Below are 16485 nucleotides of genomic sequence, written 5' to 3' on the forward strand. Positions count from 1 at the left end.
CAAGGAACAGTTAATGAAGTCAAGGATATAACACAAGAGCTTGAATGCTTAATTCGCAGTCATATCTTGTTGACGATGCAGGACTGACAGAGGATGGCAGTGGGGCCATGGAAAGGTATGACAGTCGTCACAGGAGACATGAGTAGATTCATGACCTATATAACGCACGTGGTCTCCATTGTGTCTCGACCTATATGTTCAAGGAGCGTGTTGAAACCCTTCACGAGCCACAAGAGATGTGCAGAAAATCACTTGAGGAGGAGGAATTAGTACCAAGAGGATTGAGAGAGCAATTGTCGACCTCACCTTATCTTGGAGACGGGCAACAGCTAAATCGGACGAGAATAGAGATTAACGTCACAAAAGAGTTGTGGTCGGTAAATTGAAAGGATTTAAGGAAGCCAAGTGCGCTTGAGGTGTATGACTTCCCTCAGCGTCGGCCAACACCAGCTCAGGCCGAAGACATGATACACTATGAAGCCTAGTCGGTCGACTTCTATGACAGAGTAAGTTGTCGTTTTGACTTGGTGGTGTGAGTTGAGAGGGAACCGTCTGACTTTGTCATCCATAAGGGAGTTTAAAGAGATAAAATGAGGCAGATCTTTTACAGAGGGGGCGTCGGGAGCCAGCACTGACCCCCAGGAAACACAAACCCCCCCACCCTCACCCCCTGCCGTTTAAAGGGGGAGGTGGGTGGCGCCGTTCTCATTAGGAGACTATTTTCTCTTATAACATTTTCAAGGATTTATAAAAGAAGGATCTTACATTGCGCCCGTAACGAGCACATAAAGAAAGCAGAATGCATGTAGTGCATATCGTGACGATGATGAAGCGGTGAGGACGAGAGTTTCTGTATGATAAACAGGCCGGGTCCCCTGACGAACCAAGAGGTAGCCACCCCCCCCCCCCCCACCAACCTCACTCCAGGACCATTTTCTCGAAAAGAAACTAGTGACGAGGACCTCTTTTTAAAAGCTTGTGCAGCCCAGGGCTGTGCTACTTCAAGGAGTAGGAAAACGTAGACCCCCTTTTGGTGTGAAAGTTTCTTTGATGAGACTGTGCTCCTGATGATACAGCCTCACCAAGGACGTCTTTCCACTTGCAGTATAACCTCTTGAAGGCGGAGCCCAGCCTCAAGGTTATCCAGTAATCATTACACAGCACTACAGTGCACACTTCTTGCCTTTTAGAATATTCATATCCCGATACCCCAAAGCTGCTTGAATGTTCTTAACCCGATACCCCAAAGCTGCTTGAATGTTCTTAACCCGATACCCAAAAGCTGCTTGATTCCATCCTTCCATCTCGATTCCACCCCCCTCCCCACTCTTTCCACCTCTGACACAAGGATTTCCCTAGTCAATCTTTCTTCGTTCATCCTCCCCATCGGTTTGATTCATCGTAGGCCATGCTAGTCTGTTGTTTTAGTCGGAGTGTCATTATAAAATCAACCCTCCTCACTCCACATGTATTCCACTGACTTTTGATTTCCAACATGTCCACCTTCTTCCTTTCTCAAATCTGTCTGAGACCCAAGAATCATATCAGTGCAATGCCGTCGGGACTAGAAATACCCTCAAAAATAATAAATTTGCCTTCAAAGGCACTGACCTCTCCCTCCACACGCTCCTTGATGCACCCAGGACCTTAAGCCCTCTTCCACCCAGTGACTCACTTCAGTCACTCTATTTCCTCCAGGTCCTCCCCATTGGATCACACTCAAACCATCCTGTCTCATCTGTCTTTTGCATCACATTATCGTTCTTTTGTTTACATTCACTCCCAACTTTCTCATTTCACACCTACTGTCAAAGTCCTTCACCAATATCTGCAGTTTGTTGCTGAAATCTGCCACCAGCACTGTGTCATCAACAAACAGCAAGTAATTCATCTTCCATGACCCACCCAAAATCCCCAGTATGCCTGATACCCACCCGATGCTCAAAGACCCTGGCATTTACTACGTTCCTCATCTTCAACATCCATGAGCAGATTAAACAGCCACGGTTACTGATTGTGCCGAAATCATCTGCAAGTTTATTGTGCATCCCATACTCATCCCGTGAGTGGTAGCGCGAAAGGATTAGGGCACAAGACCCCAGTTGGGCTGATACACATCATATAATTTGTTACAAAATTAGTTCGTTACATAACCGAACATTCGCTCATTTGGGAAGTTTTACCGACTAGAAGCAAAAAGCGAATAGTCTTTAGATTTTTAGGTATCTTTATTAATGATAATGTGTTGTGCCATTTCTTTTGCAGGATGCATTTAAACCTATACCTTATCTCTATATTGTTCTTCATACCTTATCTCTTTATCGTTCTTCATACCTTATCTCAGTATTGTTTTCCATACCTTATCTCTGTATTTTTCTCAATGTCTTATCTCTATATTGCCTTATCTCTATGTTGTTCTCCTTCATACCTTATCTCTATGTTGTTATCTTTCATACCTTATCTCTATGTTGTTCCTTTTCATAGCTCTCATTTTTCTCTTGTCCTCCTGCTACTTTGTTATACCCTCCACTCGCACGTCTTTCTTTGCACACACCATCCTTATACCTTCCTCTCTTATTTTAGGACTAATTCAACTCTGTCATTTCACCATTTGCCTCCTTTTCTCATACGTCTCCACATCTCGCTACTCGTGCTAAACACTCCACATGCACGTGTAAGCCCTGCCTTCCTAAACACTTGCTTCCCCTTTTTAAAGTATATATATTATATATATATATATATATATATATATATATATATATATATATATATATATATATATATATATATATACAATTTTGCGCGTGATCAAGATATTCCTATGAGTCCACGGGGAACACGAAACACGAAACACTTTTCGTGTTTCATTTTCCCAGTGGACTCATAGGAATATATATATATATATATATATATATATATATATATATATATATATATATATATATATATATATTGAAGCGCTTGTGTTATTCGTTGCCACCTGCTCAAGGTTGCACAGCAAGTGAAAAGTCACCTTTGTCGAGGTTGTGTCACTGGGTGTACAACAGTCTCGTCAAATAACTCGTTCTAAAGGAGTTTACATTCCCCTTCCACTGGAAGTAGGGCAGTCTTGGGCTACAGGAACCTTCAGAATGGTCCTGGGTAATACCAGTACTCTTTCATAGAAATTGGTCCCGCGGTAATCATGAATGAAATTGAAATGTTGATGTGCTGTCAATGGACTGCAACAGGGAATGTGAAGCGTCTGGGGTAAACCATGGAAAGGTCTATGGGGCCTGGATGTGGATAGGGAGCTGTGGTTTCGGTGCATTACACATGACAGCTAGAGAGTGGATATGTACGTATGAGGCCATTTCTTGGTCTCTTCTTGGCGTTACTCACGCGTGAAACGGCAAACATGTACGAAAGACACACTCAAAAACGAGAATTATGAAGATAAAAATACAAGGAAAAATATTTACAAATTTTAGAGAAAAAAACCGTCATATATATATATATATATATATATATATATATATATATATATATATATATATATATGCATAGGTGTTACTGAACTCCACCTAAGGCGAACTTGTACCGTCATCAGTAAACAAAAGTAGGCAGCATCCCACGGAGGAACTTCTCTCACTAAAGCAGCCCATTCTTTCCCTGCTCCTTATTGGAGCGTTACCTTAAAATTGCAGTAGCTCCGTGTAGCAGGTAACACCGCGAGCGAGAAATCACTCTCGATAGGGTTGTATTATTACTGTCAGTGGGTGGAATGAAGTACAGCGTTAGTGAGGACTTTCTTTCCGCAAGAAGCCTACCTTATCCTGTTCTTGCGTGTAGCGCGTCACAATAGGTCTTACACACACACACACACACACACACACACACACATATATGTATATATATATATATATATATATATATATATATATATATATATATATATATAACTTCGGATAAGTGTTACCGGATTCCGCCTGCTGCAGGTTACACCGCGAGTGATAAAGTGATTTTGGCGAGGCTGTATGGAGTGCAATCTCGTCAAAGAATTTATCCCTTCAAAGGGTTTCATATTTTCCTGCTACTGGAATTAGTGAAGTCTTGGAATACGGCAGCTTATGGATAGAAATTGATCTTGAAGTGTATTAAAGATGAATATATATATACCGGGTATATACGTATATTAGCCAAACCGTGCAGTCTGAAAGCAATGGATCTCTCATTTTTTCTTTTAATTATCCTTTGAATATGAATGAAATCGTAATTCACATAGTTACAAGTCGCTAATCAGAACAAGAACATCGATATATATGCCCAACAGAGGTGGACATATGTTATTGAAATACTGCGACCTTTATTTCTATCCATTTTCTTCTAATCCAAGTGTTGCCTTAATGTATGAGGCAGTTGTAATTATATAGACATGTATTTCCATGAATTATCGCTATTAATTGTTACATGTTCAACATTATATGTGTCATTTTTCTAGTTATATTGTGATAACGTTTAAAAAAAAATATTTATACCTGTAACTCAATGTGTAGCCAAAGGTCTTTCCAAACGATGTCAACTAATATCTCTGAAATCGAATATCTCGCCTTCTGTGATACTGAGCCTTATGAAAACTCACATAAATAATGATAAAATGTTTATTGACTATTTTTAATTGAATATGAATAGGAAAACATCCTACATTAGTTATAAACTGCACCCATGTGTTAGCGGAGCAGCAAAAATATTATTGGAACGTGGCTCAGGCAATGGTCGGTAGACGTTTCAATGGCAGTGTAGAAATGGCGGGGCTAGGGTGTGGGAGTTTTGGGCTCAGTAATAATGTGACGCAAAATAAATCTTATATACACGTGAAATTGACGGATTCAGCATTTAGAGCGATAGAGGAATACCTACGGATAAAGGTAAGTACCTTAGTGTTGTTTACAGTTGAAAGTTAAGGAGTAAATTCAGTAGCGGATGGTGTTGCTCAAGTAAAACGGCTGGTCAGTGTCGAGAAAGAAGTGAATGGCTGTAAATTTCAGAAGGCCATGTGGTGGAAGTGTCGATGATGACGGGTAATTTAATCAGGGAGGGATCAATGGCTATCATGCACACGTTGTTTGGTGTGTATACAAGTGGGGTTAATGAGGGAATTTAGGTAGCACACCGGCTGGATATAGCAGCAGTTGCCTCCAACGGTTGAGGCAGCAGCCAGGAACAGCAGCTGATCTGAGCACAGCAGCTGTTAGCAGCAAATGTAGGCCACGCTGGCCAACAGTTATATAGACCTATAATTCTCTCAGAAGGATTGTTCTGGAAGAAAGTATTCTTATCTTATATTCGTGTTATGGTGTAACCCCGATTACATTCCACATTTTGAGGATTAGATGTGGTGAAGGCAGTATTCGTGATTTATTAGCCTTGAAGGATTACTTCATGGTACCTTAGCCGTTCACATCAATCCCCAAGATTAGTTTTGCTTGGAACATATGACCCAGATATGGCAAGATACAGCAGCGTACCACTTAGTCTTCTACCCACATTATTGTCGTAAAAATCCCTGAGGGTTCTCCAGTCATTATTGAAGTATTCGAGTTATGGAATATAAATATTTCCAGATTGTCGAAAAATAAAGACTGCTAATTCAGGTCATGGCTCTTTTTTTTCTGGATTATTTTCAAACCAGTCTTAGGGGAATATAATCGTATAATATTGCAATACCTTCTCGTACCTCTGGATCTTAGTCAAGAGTCGAGAGTGCTGTGAACTGATGTGATCTTTCTCTAGGACACGTCCTTGTGCAAAAAGCCACACAGCAAAGCCCATTACCGTATGCCCCATGCATGATAAGTAGGAGGATCTCGGGAGTTTTACCACAATTTTATGTCATGTGAGAGACAAGAACGAGATACGAGCAGGCTTTTAGTTCAGCTGCCGTTTACCTGATATCGATACGAGCAGGATTTTAGTTCAGCTGCCATTACCTGATATCCCATAATTCCAAACAATCGACTCTTGACTATTTGTTATGAATGAAAAAATAATATATATGAAAGAAGGTGAAAATCATGTTGTGGAGGTATTTCTAGTGGCGTGAAAGCTTGGATCAGCTGATTTGATGGAGCAGGCAGCCCTGGCTAATGTTTACCTCGGGGTTGTGTTTCGGTTGTTCTCGCCTCCTCGGGGCTCCCGCTGAGCCAGAACAACTACCCGGTTGCCATTTTGATATGTTAATCTGCTGAAGCTGTTTGCGCAGCCACAGTATGGTGAACGGGGGGATCGTTACCGTAACATTTCAGTATGCACGTTAGACGCATCTACAGCCAAGTGCATTATGGTGCTTTATTTTTAGTCTTAAGAAATTGGCGTACCTCGTTTTAAAGGCCATTGCTTTTATATAACCGCACAGCGCTTTACTGTTTCTTAAACGTCCAGAGCATGTTAGGTAATGATTGTGCACTTACTGCTGTAACCCATGGTTGTTTTAAGCAATCTGTTGATAACATAATATTAGTTGACTAGTGGTATACAGATAATGTCTAAGAATGACACACACACACATACACACACACACACACACTAGTGCCCATCGCTTTTTAAATGATAAATGATGGTTAAATTCTCTTCGTAAACAAGCGTAGTAGCTACCAGAGAAAACTTTCGCAAATTGGAACTTGGAAGTTGTCAGATCCGGGAGAAAAGATGTGGAAAATATAAGCGATGGGGTTTTTGATTTTAATCACTCCTCATTCCCGACTGGAAAAATGGGATGGATGCAGTTATCACCCTTGTTGGTTTAACGTTTAGTTAATTTATCCATATCGCATGTTTGCAGTGGTGCTGTAGGAAAAGTTTCTTGATGGTTGTTGTGGTTCTTAGCCTATGAGTCTGGAGCTGGCTATAAAAGTAGACATTATTTCGTTGGTTTTTTGTTTTAAGTGCTAGTCTTCTACGGGTTCATTTTGTCGTGGTCGTTTCCTTAATATCCATTTGTGGTCATGCTAGCTTATTGGTGCTTTTAGATTCCATAGAGTTTTAGACTTCGGTAAAGAATCAGTTTGCGATTGGATTGCAACAAAGACTTATTTCGAGTGCCGTTTCGAAGGTGGTTATTAATACGTTTGGATTATTATTTTTTTTTTTCTAAGGTAAAACTTATGGTGTGTCTCTTGGGAGTCGCCAGCCTCTCTGCATTGATTGAATGTTGGGCTCCTCGAGTTCTATTTTTGGTTTTGTTTTTTCTGTCGTATGTGTATGCTCTAGTGTGGCCGAAAGTGGATATAACATCGCATAGGCGTGTTTAAAATGTTGTCTCCTGTTGAATATTCTACTGAAGTCAAGTATCGGATAAAGGTTGAGGTTAATGGCAATACGTACGAGAATGCGAAGGCGTCCAAAGACAACTTATTGCCATCCTTGCTAGCTGGTGAAATATACTTGTGGGTACGTGGGTGGGTTGATATTTTTGCTCGACATGATACGAACGTTCTTACACGTTGGTTGGACAGCGCATTATAAGATACAATGCAGTAAGATGGACTCAAATTGTAATTCTTTTCAAGCTATTTTTTTTTGTCTAAAGTATTTTAAATGTGTTACCGTATTGCGATATGAGTCAATTTCATTTAGATTGAAATGTAGTGTTGTAAATGCATTTAGGGAAACTTGTTACTTATTTAAAAGGATTTAAAGCTACTTTTTAGTCTGAAAACATATTTTTGTTTAGTTGTCCATGAAGTAACTTGGGGGAGGTGTCTTGTATGATTAACTGGCAACTCGCAGCGCTTTTGCTAATGGTGCTAATACATTCATCACAGCTTTCTTAGAATTGTTCCATAATGACGAATGGCTGGCATGTGATCGGTTTGAGTTAATTTGATTTTGATTTTTTTTAAGGTGTCGGCCCCGATTTAGACACTTGAGCATGGTACCCGTACATGAATCGGAGATTTTTTATTTATTTTTTCGTTTTGTAAACCGTAAAAGGAAAACAGGATTGCGATACGGGTGAATCCCACGATGCATTTAGCTTTCTCTGGTGAAGGATTCTTGTGTACGGTGATGTTGAAAACACATGAAACTGTTTTGTTTTCAGTTATTCCCAGAGTGAAGTGTTTTTTTTTTCCTTGCGTAGAAATAGGACACGCCATAACGTAGGGGTGTGACATATATTTCTTTAAAATCCTTTTTATCATAACCGAGGCCGATGTACAGGGAAAATGTTTAAAAGGAATATATCACCCTAGTCTCATATTTGAAAGTGAGGCGCTGAGATGAAAGCTGAGTGATATTTGTGGATTTTTTCACAGTTGCCAGTTGTTGTTTTATATTTATTGATTTTTGAATTAGTCTCGACTCGTAAACTTATTGACCAAATATATATATATATATATATATATATATATATATATATATATATATATATATATATATATATATATATCGTATGTATATGTATTTTTAAAGAGAATGACGTTAGGATATCGTTAGCTAAGGAACTATGTTCTTTATCGTTTATCCCAACTCAGACTAACAAAATGTTGTAAGTTTGATATCGTAACATTATTTTCTTGTGTGTGCACACATCCAGTGGAACGTAAACGAACCAGATCGATAATGTTTTAGTTTTGTGTGTGTATATATATATATATATATATATATATATATATATATATATATATATTATACATTTTTTCCAGCGGTAATGTGATTTTTAGATGACGGGTCGTCGAGCTTGTTCTGTTGGCCGGCTACGCAACTGGCAAACTTTCATGAATTTAGATTTGATTCAGCCGTAAGACCAATCATTTGATGACTTACGCTGTCGACTTGTTTCGAGTTTAGTTTAACGTGTGAGTTGATTAGAATTTGATTGGAGTTCATTTCCAGCTTCTGGTTATAACTTGGCTCGTAAACAAACTTTTGTTACTTAGTATTGAATTATTAGGGAATGAAATAATCCATTTAAAGATTCAGATTAGACTGGCTGATTCAAAACCGTACTTAACTGGGCCTCCAGTCTGTATGAGATAGTCTGAAAAGAAAATTCAAAGTTTGGATCACGATCCCAATTTATAAGACCAGAACTACCACCAAACCTTATGAGGAACCCGTCAGACTAGTAGTTCTTAGAATGCGAACAGAATAACAACGAGGATCGGTCAAATAAAAGGGGGGTGTGTGTGGGGTGTGTTAAGAATGCCACCTATCAAGCACGTAGCCCATGGTCTGGAGGACCGGTCTTGCCTGTACAAGTAGCATGATATACATTTTAGCGTATTTCTGATGAGCTTCATCAATATTAATGCATTGGCTTAGATATTTCATTATCATTTGTTTCGAAACAATATCATGTTAAATGGTTTGCAACGTCACCATGCCATTTTTTTTTTCTGTGTCTTGGCTTGTAAGTTTTGCTTACTGACACGTATAAAAGTTGTATATTATGTGCCGTGGATGGATAAGGTTTATCTCCTCTCGCAGCCTACTTTTTTTTTTTTTTTTTTTGTTTTTTTTTAAAGATCCACGTTGCAATTGATTTTCCCTGGTCAGTCCAACCGTTGCCATAAGCTGTCGGAGAGCCTACATTAAATTCACCTCCAGACTCATAAGTTACATGATTAAGAACATAATCATCATGGAGCATCTGTTAAATACACTCACTGGTTTTCCCCATGACTTCAAGACGGCATTCAGTCCTGGAGGCTTGTCGTAATCATCGCCCAGTTTCCGGTAACCTTAGTAGCTATTCAAAGGTACTTATTATTTCGTAAAGACATTTGGTAAGGGTATATATTTGACCCGCCATGTGATTTCTATGCGCGTCTATGGAGGAAAAATTAATAGAGGTGAAAAGTCAAGGTCATAGTTAGAATTTTTAGAGTACACTTTTGGATCCTTTCACTGTGAAGTAAGTGGCTTTGTACTATTCATGGTGGCTTTTGGTTTAATCGGACGTGTGCTTCACCGTTGTGTGTCTAGTTGTGTGGTGTCGCCAGGATTGTTTATGTATCTGTATCGTGGTTGGTTCTGCCCTAATAACCTTAATCTTCAAGTGCATTTCCTCCGTTTTTGTCCATCTGTCTGGTCTGCTGTGACAGTCTGAGGGAATGTGGGGCATTTGCTCGATCAGATACGTCGTTCTCTGTTTTATTCCATGTTTTTGCTTTTCATGATTCGTTCAATCATAGGCACATATCTTTGATTTTGATTTATGTACTTGTTTTTCATGGTATAATCGATCATTATATATATATATATGTATATATATATATATATATATATATTATATATATATATATATATATATATATATATATATATATATATATATATATATATATATACACGAGAGAGAGAGAGAGAGAGAGAGAGAGAGAGAGAGAGAGAGAGAGAGAGAGAGATCGTGTGTTATTGGACTCCTGCTTGAGGTTACACCGCGGGTGAAGTAGCTTTAGCGAGGCTCTGTATCTTTGGAAGGACAGTCTCGTCAGAGAACTCCAAAAGCTTTTTAAACCCAGAGAATTATTTTATAGAAATTAGTCGTAGGGCGCATATATATATATATATATATATATATATATATATATATATATATATATATATATATATATATATATATAGTTACTTTCCTGTTAGGTTCCTTGGCACGACACGGGATTAGGTATTCATTGATATGGAATTGTCATGCTTATGGCTACGCTTGGGTGTCCTTGCTATGTTTGTTACATCCAATATTTATTCTTCGTGATGTTCAGCGTTATTAGTTTTATCACATTAAGGTTTTAATGGCATGAAGTGTCTTTTTAACGTGCCCCCTTTTTCAAGTCCGTTTTACGTTTGGTGTGATGTGTGGTTTTTAAATCCAGTGATGATGGTTCGGCTTTGTTCGTAAGATCATTTATGTATTAAATACATTGTTGGTTTGTTGATATCCGTTCTTCGACATGTCTCTGTGTTTGGTTCTGCTGTGTTAGTTTGACGGTGCGCGTGGTATTGCTTTGTTCTTGGTTTCTCAATAATATTTAGCAAGGCCTTGGGTGTGCTTCAACTGTTTGGTTTGTTAGGTTCTGCATTGAAAGTTTGCTCTTCGTTGAGTGGTGAAGGTGTGTGTTTGTGTGTGTGTGTGTACTGTGTGCGTCGTGTTATCAGTAGACGACATATTGAATATTGATGAAGATTAGACAAGGGGAATCCGACCGGCCGGGCATGGCTTATCTGTGTCGAATCCTTAGGTAAGGGAACTCCGATGGCGTCAGAGTTACATAGTAGTTGAAGTATTATGAGACTAGTAATTTCATCTTTATTACTGATGGGTAATTTTACGTATTTGTCATCGGGGAGTGGTTGAGCGGTCGTTAGATGGTGAACAGCAGCATAGCTTCGAAACGATGTTTGATAGATTTCCATATATTTGAAGACCTCTTACAAGTAGACTGACTCGCTGTGAGCGAGAGGGTTCCTTCGACGGCACTGTATCAACAAACAAGAAACAGCGTCGTCGAAGAACCTTCCCTCTTTCAAGGAGCCCCTATTATCCTGCTCTTGTGTGGGAGCGCAGCCTCGAAAGCTACTGACAGAAACTCCATACAAAAGGGGTTATGTATCATATCCGGAGATTATCTTTTTCCTTTTTTTTTTGTCGTTCCCGAAAGCAGTTAGATAATGTTTATTCTGAATCAAAAAACCATTTCACCTTTCGCCGTTTGGTTTCCTTCTGTCTTGTTGAAATGACTACATTCCCCACGCTCATTTGCAAAAATAGACATACGTTACAGAATTTATCAGTGAATTTGTATGTGAGTTTACATTACAGAATTTATCAATGAATTTGTATGTGAGTTTGGCTTTCTTTCTGTTATGTAAGATTGGATATTAAAAGGTAATGGTTTTGCGGAGGCACAATTTATTTTACATTAAGTCCGTTTGATTTTGTATAGCTTTGGTCCAGCTTGTAAAGGAAACAGTTGAAATAACACGTCGCTTATTTACTGAATACGTTATATCCGCAGTGGATAACGCGAGGATTAATGAATTTTTAAACTTGTGGGACTACGGTTTTTTTTTTTTTTAATTGGTATTGTCTTTTAAGAAATTCATGTTCTGAAACCTCTTTTTTTTTTTTTTTTTACTAGCAATCAATATCTGAGTTTGAGACATCTGTAGCCTTCCAATAGCTTATGTTTGGACTGTGTGACAGCTCTTGTAAGCAAATAGTTGAACGAGCTGAAAGAAATGATTCTCTAGATATACATAAAGCAAATAATGTAAAGTGTGCCAGTCACCGGTTGTAATAACTTTGGATAACATATAGACAAGTGTGGATGCGAAGCCATTACGGGCATAGCGCACGCCACCATGGAGGTGAATTTAACCAAATTAGTTTTGATAGGAAGAGGAAAGGAATAGGGAGAATGAACCACAAGCTGTTTAAGATATCTTGGGAATAACGTGTGTGTGTGTGTGTGGCAAGACACAGGGGCTGTTTCTGTGAAGTGTTTGATTGCGGAATGATCCCAAACATGCATCAGACATGCCAGTTATAATAACAGAAACGAGTAAGAGATGGTGTTGCAGAGCTGAAAAAGATACAACTCATTAAGGAAAGGAAAACAAACCCGTCGAATGAATTAGAAGACAACCCATAGACTCGAGGTTTAATGGAAAAAACTTCAGCCCCGGGAAAAAAAGAAGTCATTTTGTGAAAGGGAAAAAACTCCAAAACGTTTTTATTCATGTGCCAAACGCTAATCGAAGACCAGCAGGTCCATTAACCCGCTAATAACAGAAGGGAACACACATGGATGATAGCAAGGTAGCAAGACGATTGAGATACTGAAAAAAAAAATATGAATTTGTGCTCAGAGGCAAAAACCACTGTAAAGATAAATAACCGCAAAGACTTCTATCTCCTTGAGCAGCAGCAGTCCACCATGTTACACATAGCATATTTCGTCACCATGATAGCATATTTCGTCACCATGATAGCATATTTCGTCACCATGACTCGGGAATTTCAGTGCTATTGAGGGCATGCCCATGCGTTCTGCTCCAGTACCAGATTCCCAGAACTCTTTCTTTATAGTGAGATGTGAAACACTACAATTGTACAGCCACTAAACGCCCTCTTGAAACTGACTGGTCTCCCCACTCTACAAAGGAGGAAGCACAGCAGTCCTTCCCACCACCCCATCCCAAGGAAAAGACCTACCGGCCAATGGCACAGACGTCGCATATTAAGTAAAATTTTGGCGAGTGCTAAGATGAGGTTAGGTTAGGTTAGGTTAGGCTAGGGCAGATCGTACCTCTTATAGTTACTTGATCAGTAGGATAGATTTGAAGAGAGAGACTGGAGAACATACAGAATGCTTTGGGTTATATGATGTAAATAGACTTTTGCAAAAGCCTGTCTGTGATGAATGCGACCACGGTGTCACAGCTTACAAAATGCTTAAGACGGGAATAACTAAATAATCAAGAGGGATGCACAACATATTAACTGACATCAGAACAACATGCTATTTCCAGTGCCTTCAAAGTTAGGGGGAAAAAAAAGGGATCTCAATTCCGCAAGGAATTATACATGCCACAACTCTACTGTTTTCACATTCTCAGTCCAACATTAAAGCAGATACGAGTCACAGTTTCATGCCATCGTGGGGAGTTCAGTAGTAGATGGCACATAGAGATTCGAATGAGGTATACCAATTTCTCTGGTGACCCGCCGCTGATTACAACGTGCTCTTTTATGGGGAAAGTGAAGATATGAGAAAAAGAAAAAAAAAATACAAGTGCGTATACCCTCACAGTACCTGATACCTTCATATTTTGAAAGAACAACGTAATTTTGGACGACCTTCATCGAACACAGTAGAACAGAACACAGTTCCCTCTCTCAAAAAGTTGGGCAGCCTAACTGCGGACGCCCGAGTGATGTGAAACCAGTGAAGACGCTGGTGTAATGCGCTGCGATGATACTCTCGCGGATAGAAAACTGCAGCGTGGAGACATTACCTCTCAGGCCAAGCCGACATTGCAGAGTTGGTGTACAGAGTTATTTCACGGCCCAGAGTGTCGTAGTGAAGGATCTGAACTAATGGAAACGATCGAAAACGTTCAGGTTGTACCCTGAAGCGCAGGCGGGAGTAGGTATGCATGATGGTTTGAATACGGAAGGTCCTGGGAGGCGCGGTTTCTAACTCACGCGCACAAATAGTTCCCTGATAATGCGACAGACGTGGAAGACTAAAAGAATAAAAAAAGTGTAAGAGAAAACACTCTGAGACATTCTAGGCCGAAGATTAGATTAAAGACATGGTACGCAGCCATCAAAAATGGGGTGGAGTGTACAGTGGTGAAATTTAAGAAAGCGCAGGATATATACTTTTTATTCAGTTTACCCTACGAGCCTGCGGGCCACGACCTCCAGCAGACTGCTTTGGTAGAGGAGCAACCTAGGCCGAGCTGTGTTGGTGAAATGACTTTTCGAAGTCGTCGTACGTATGGAATCGTAGGATAGGCTTTTACACCGGTTTTTGGCAAGGTGAGGTTGACAGTCACAATGTAATATCTGTTTGAATGGAGAAAAGTATGTGTCTTAAGTATATATATGTTAGGGAGGATTAGTCATTGTTAATGGTAGTAGGAGAGCTGTGGCAGTCGTACAGGGGAGATCTGGAAGTACTTTAAGGTTAATAGGAAGAAATTAGGGTGAAAAAAAGAGAAAAATGGAACGTTTATCCCAACTTTAATTAAGGTACGGATGTGAAAATTGTGTCCGTCCCCCACCATAGATGATGAATAAAAACATCAGAAGTAGGTAGCCAGCGTACTATAGACATTATGTAGAAAATTGAAGATGCAAGAAAAGAAACATGAAGTAAATAAGACTTGATTCCCCTTGATATGAGAGGACATACAAAATGTAGAGCAGGGGGTTTGGATTAGTGGTGTGGTTGAAGATACAAGAGATGGCCAGATGCAGTGAGAACTGCTGGGTTAGGTACTCACGTGATGGTATCAGGGGAGTAATGTGTCGATCATGCACGGTGCGGGTGATGTGTATGTGTTAAACGACTCAAATTATTGTGCACACGGTGCCTTTTGCGCTTGACCGCATCTATGTAAACGGAACTCCATGGAACGGAGGCAGATAATTGGATAGGAGTTTATTAGGCAGGTATTCTAGTACGAAGGGATCTGAGATTTTCCCCTCCCCCAACCAACCTGCTGGTGATAAAGATCCCTTCTCCGACATGGGGCATGGCTGCTCTTGGTGGTGGTGGTGGATGCCGTCCTCCGCAGACACACACCCAGCCCGGGGCCTGGAGTGATGGCTTCAAGTGTGGCATAAAGAACCGCGTTGGACTAGTTTTCGCGTATCAGTTGAAGTCATCACCGCCTTGGCATGACTGCGGCAGCTCAAGGACTCAGAGAGAGACGTTCGCCGCTCCCAGGAAGTAACAAGATAGACGGAACGCTGGGGTGAAACGAACGTTGCATTTAGTCATAGAGGCTTATGAGCGTAACGGTTTTACATTATTGAAAAAAGTCGGCGTTTCGTGGTTAGGCAAAAGTTGAGCCAAACCTTTTTTTTCTTTCTTTTTAATCCATAATGGAAGCGGCATGAAGTAGTTAGATCAATATGTTGAATGGTATGCGGGAGAGGAAGTCCACAGTCAGAGCTTGGAAGTGAGGTTAGGTATGGCGTGTGGGGTGGGTGGCGGCGGGTACTTTTCCACACCCGCCCCACCCGCATGATCGCCTTAATCCACCATCAGGTGATTCCTAGGACCGGCAGGGGCAGGGGCGGCTGGCCACCCCCTGCCCTTTCAGTCCACGCACGTGTTAGGGAGATAAAGAGTTGATGTTAACTTGGTACGTTTCAGACCTGGCCAGAAATATAGCATCGTGGCCACGTAGCCTTGAAATCATCGTGTGGTGTAAAGTGAAGACTGGCAGGGGTTGGGGAGGCAGTACATGATGCATTGTCATGTATGAACCTCTCCTAACCTTATTGTTGACATTATCACGGAGGGGGGGAGGACTGTGAGGCATTTTATCAGCGCATCCAAATTCATCCTCCGGTACTGCTAGAAATAACTTTGAAACTCCAGACCTGAACTCGAAATAGCAATGTTCGGGCGTGAAACTTGAAACTGGGGAGCTCTTTTTTGAAATATTGCTACACCTGACCGGTTGTCGAAAGCAACCGGTATTACATGGCTGTGAATTCATGTGTAAAAACCTGAAAAGGTCGGTTGAGGCCGTTGCCTGGAGTTGAGTCGTCCCTCCCTCCCTCCTTCCCTCCCCACACCACCAGCTAGGCCAGCCCCGTGCTTGACCCAACCAACCAACCAGCAGCTTACTGACCTTGCCAGGTTGGGACGCGGTACTTAACCAGCTGAATTAACCCTACTGTAGAACTCATTATCGCTAAGCTTTTAAAAGAGTTATCGCACCTTCAAGAGAGATATGTTGGGTAAGTGAAAGTACCATTTT

The 16485-nt window shown here is 40.4% G+C and overlaps 1 protein-coding gene across 2 annotated transcripts in view; it reads left to right on the forward strand.

Moving 5' to 3' along the window:
• Positions 1–4776: 4776 nt before the first annotated feature.
• Su(Tpl) (Suppressor of Triplolethal) overlaps positions 4777–16485 on the forward strand; it is a 406195-nt gene continuing 394486 nt past the window's right edge. For both annotated transcript variants that reach the window (XM_071694570.1, XM_071694569.1), the window contains exon 1: positions 4777–4907. In XM_071694570.1, the coding sequence (XP_071550671.1) occupies positions 4785–4907 (123 nt within the window). In that variant the 5' untranslated portion in view covers positions 4777–4784. The remainder of the gene's footprint in view (positions 4908–16485) is intronic.

Source organism: Panulirus ornatus, chromosome 57 (assembly GCF_036320965.1).
Source record: "Panulirus ornatus isolate Po-2019 chromosome 57, ASM3632096v1, whole genome shotgun sequence".
NCBI classification, from domain to species: domain Eukaryota; kingdom Metazoa; phylum Arthropoda; class Malacostraca; order Decapoda; family Palinuridae; genus Panulirus; species Panulirus ornatus.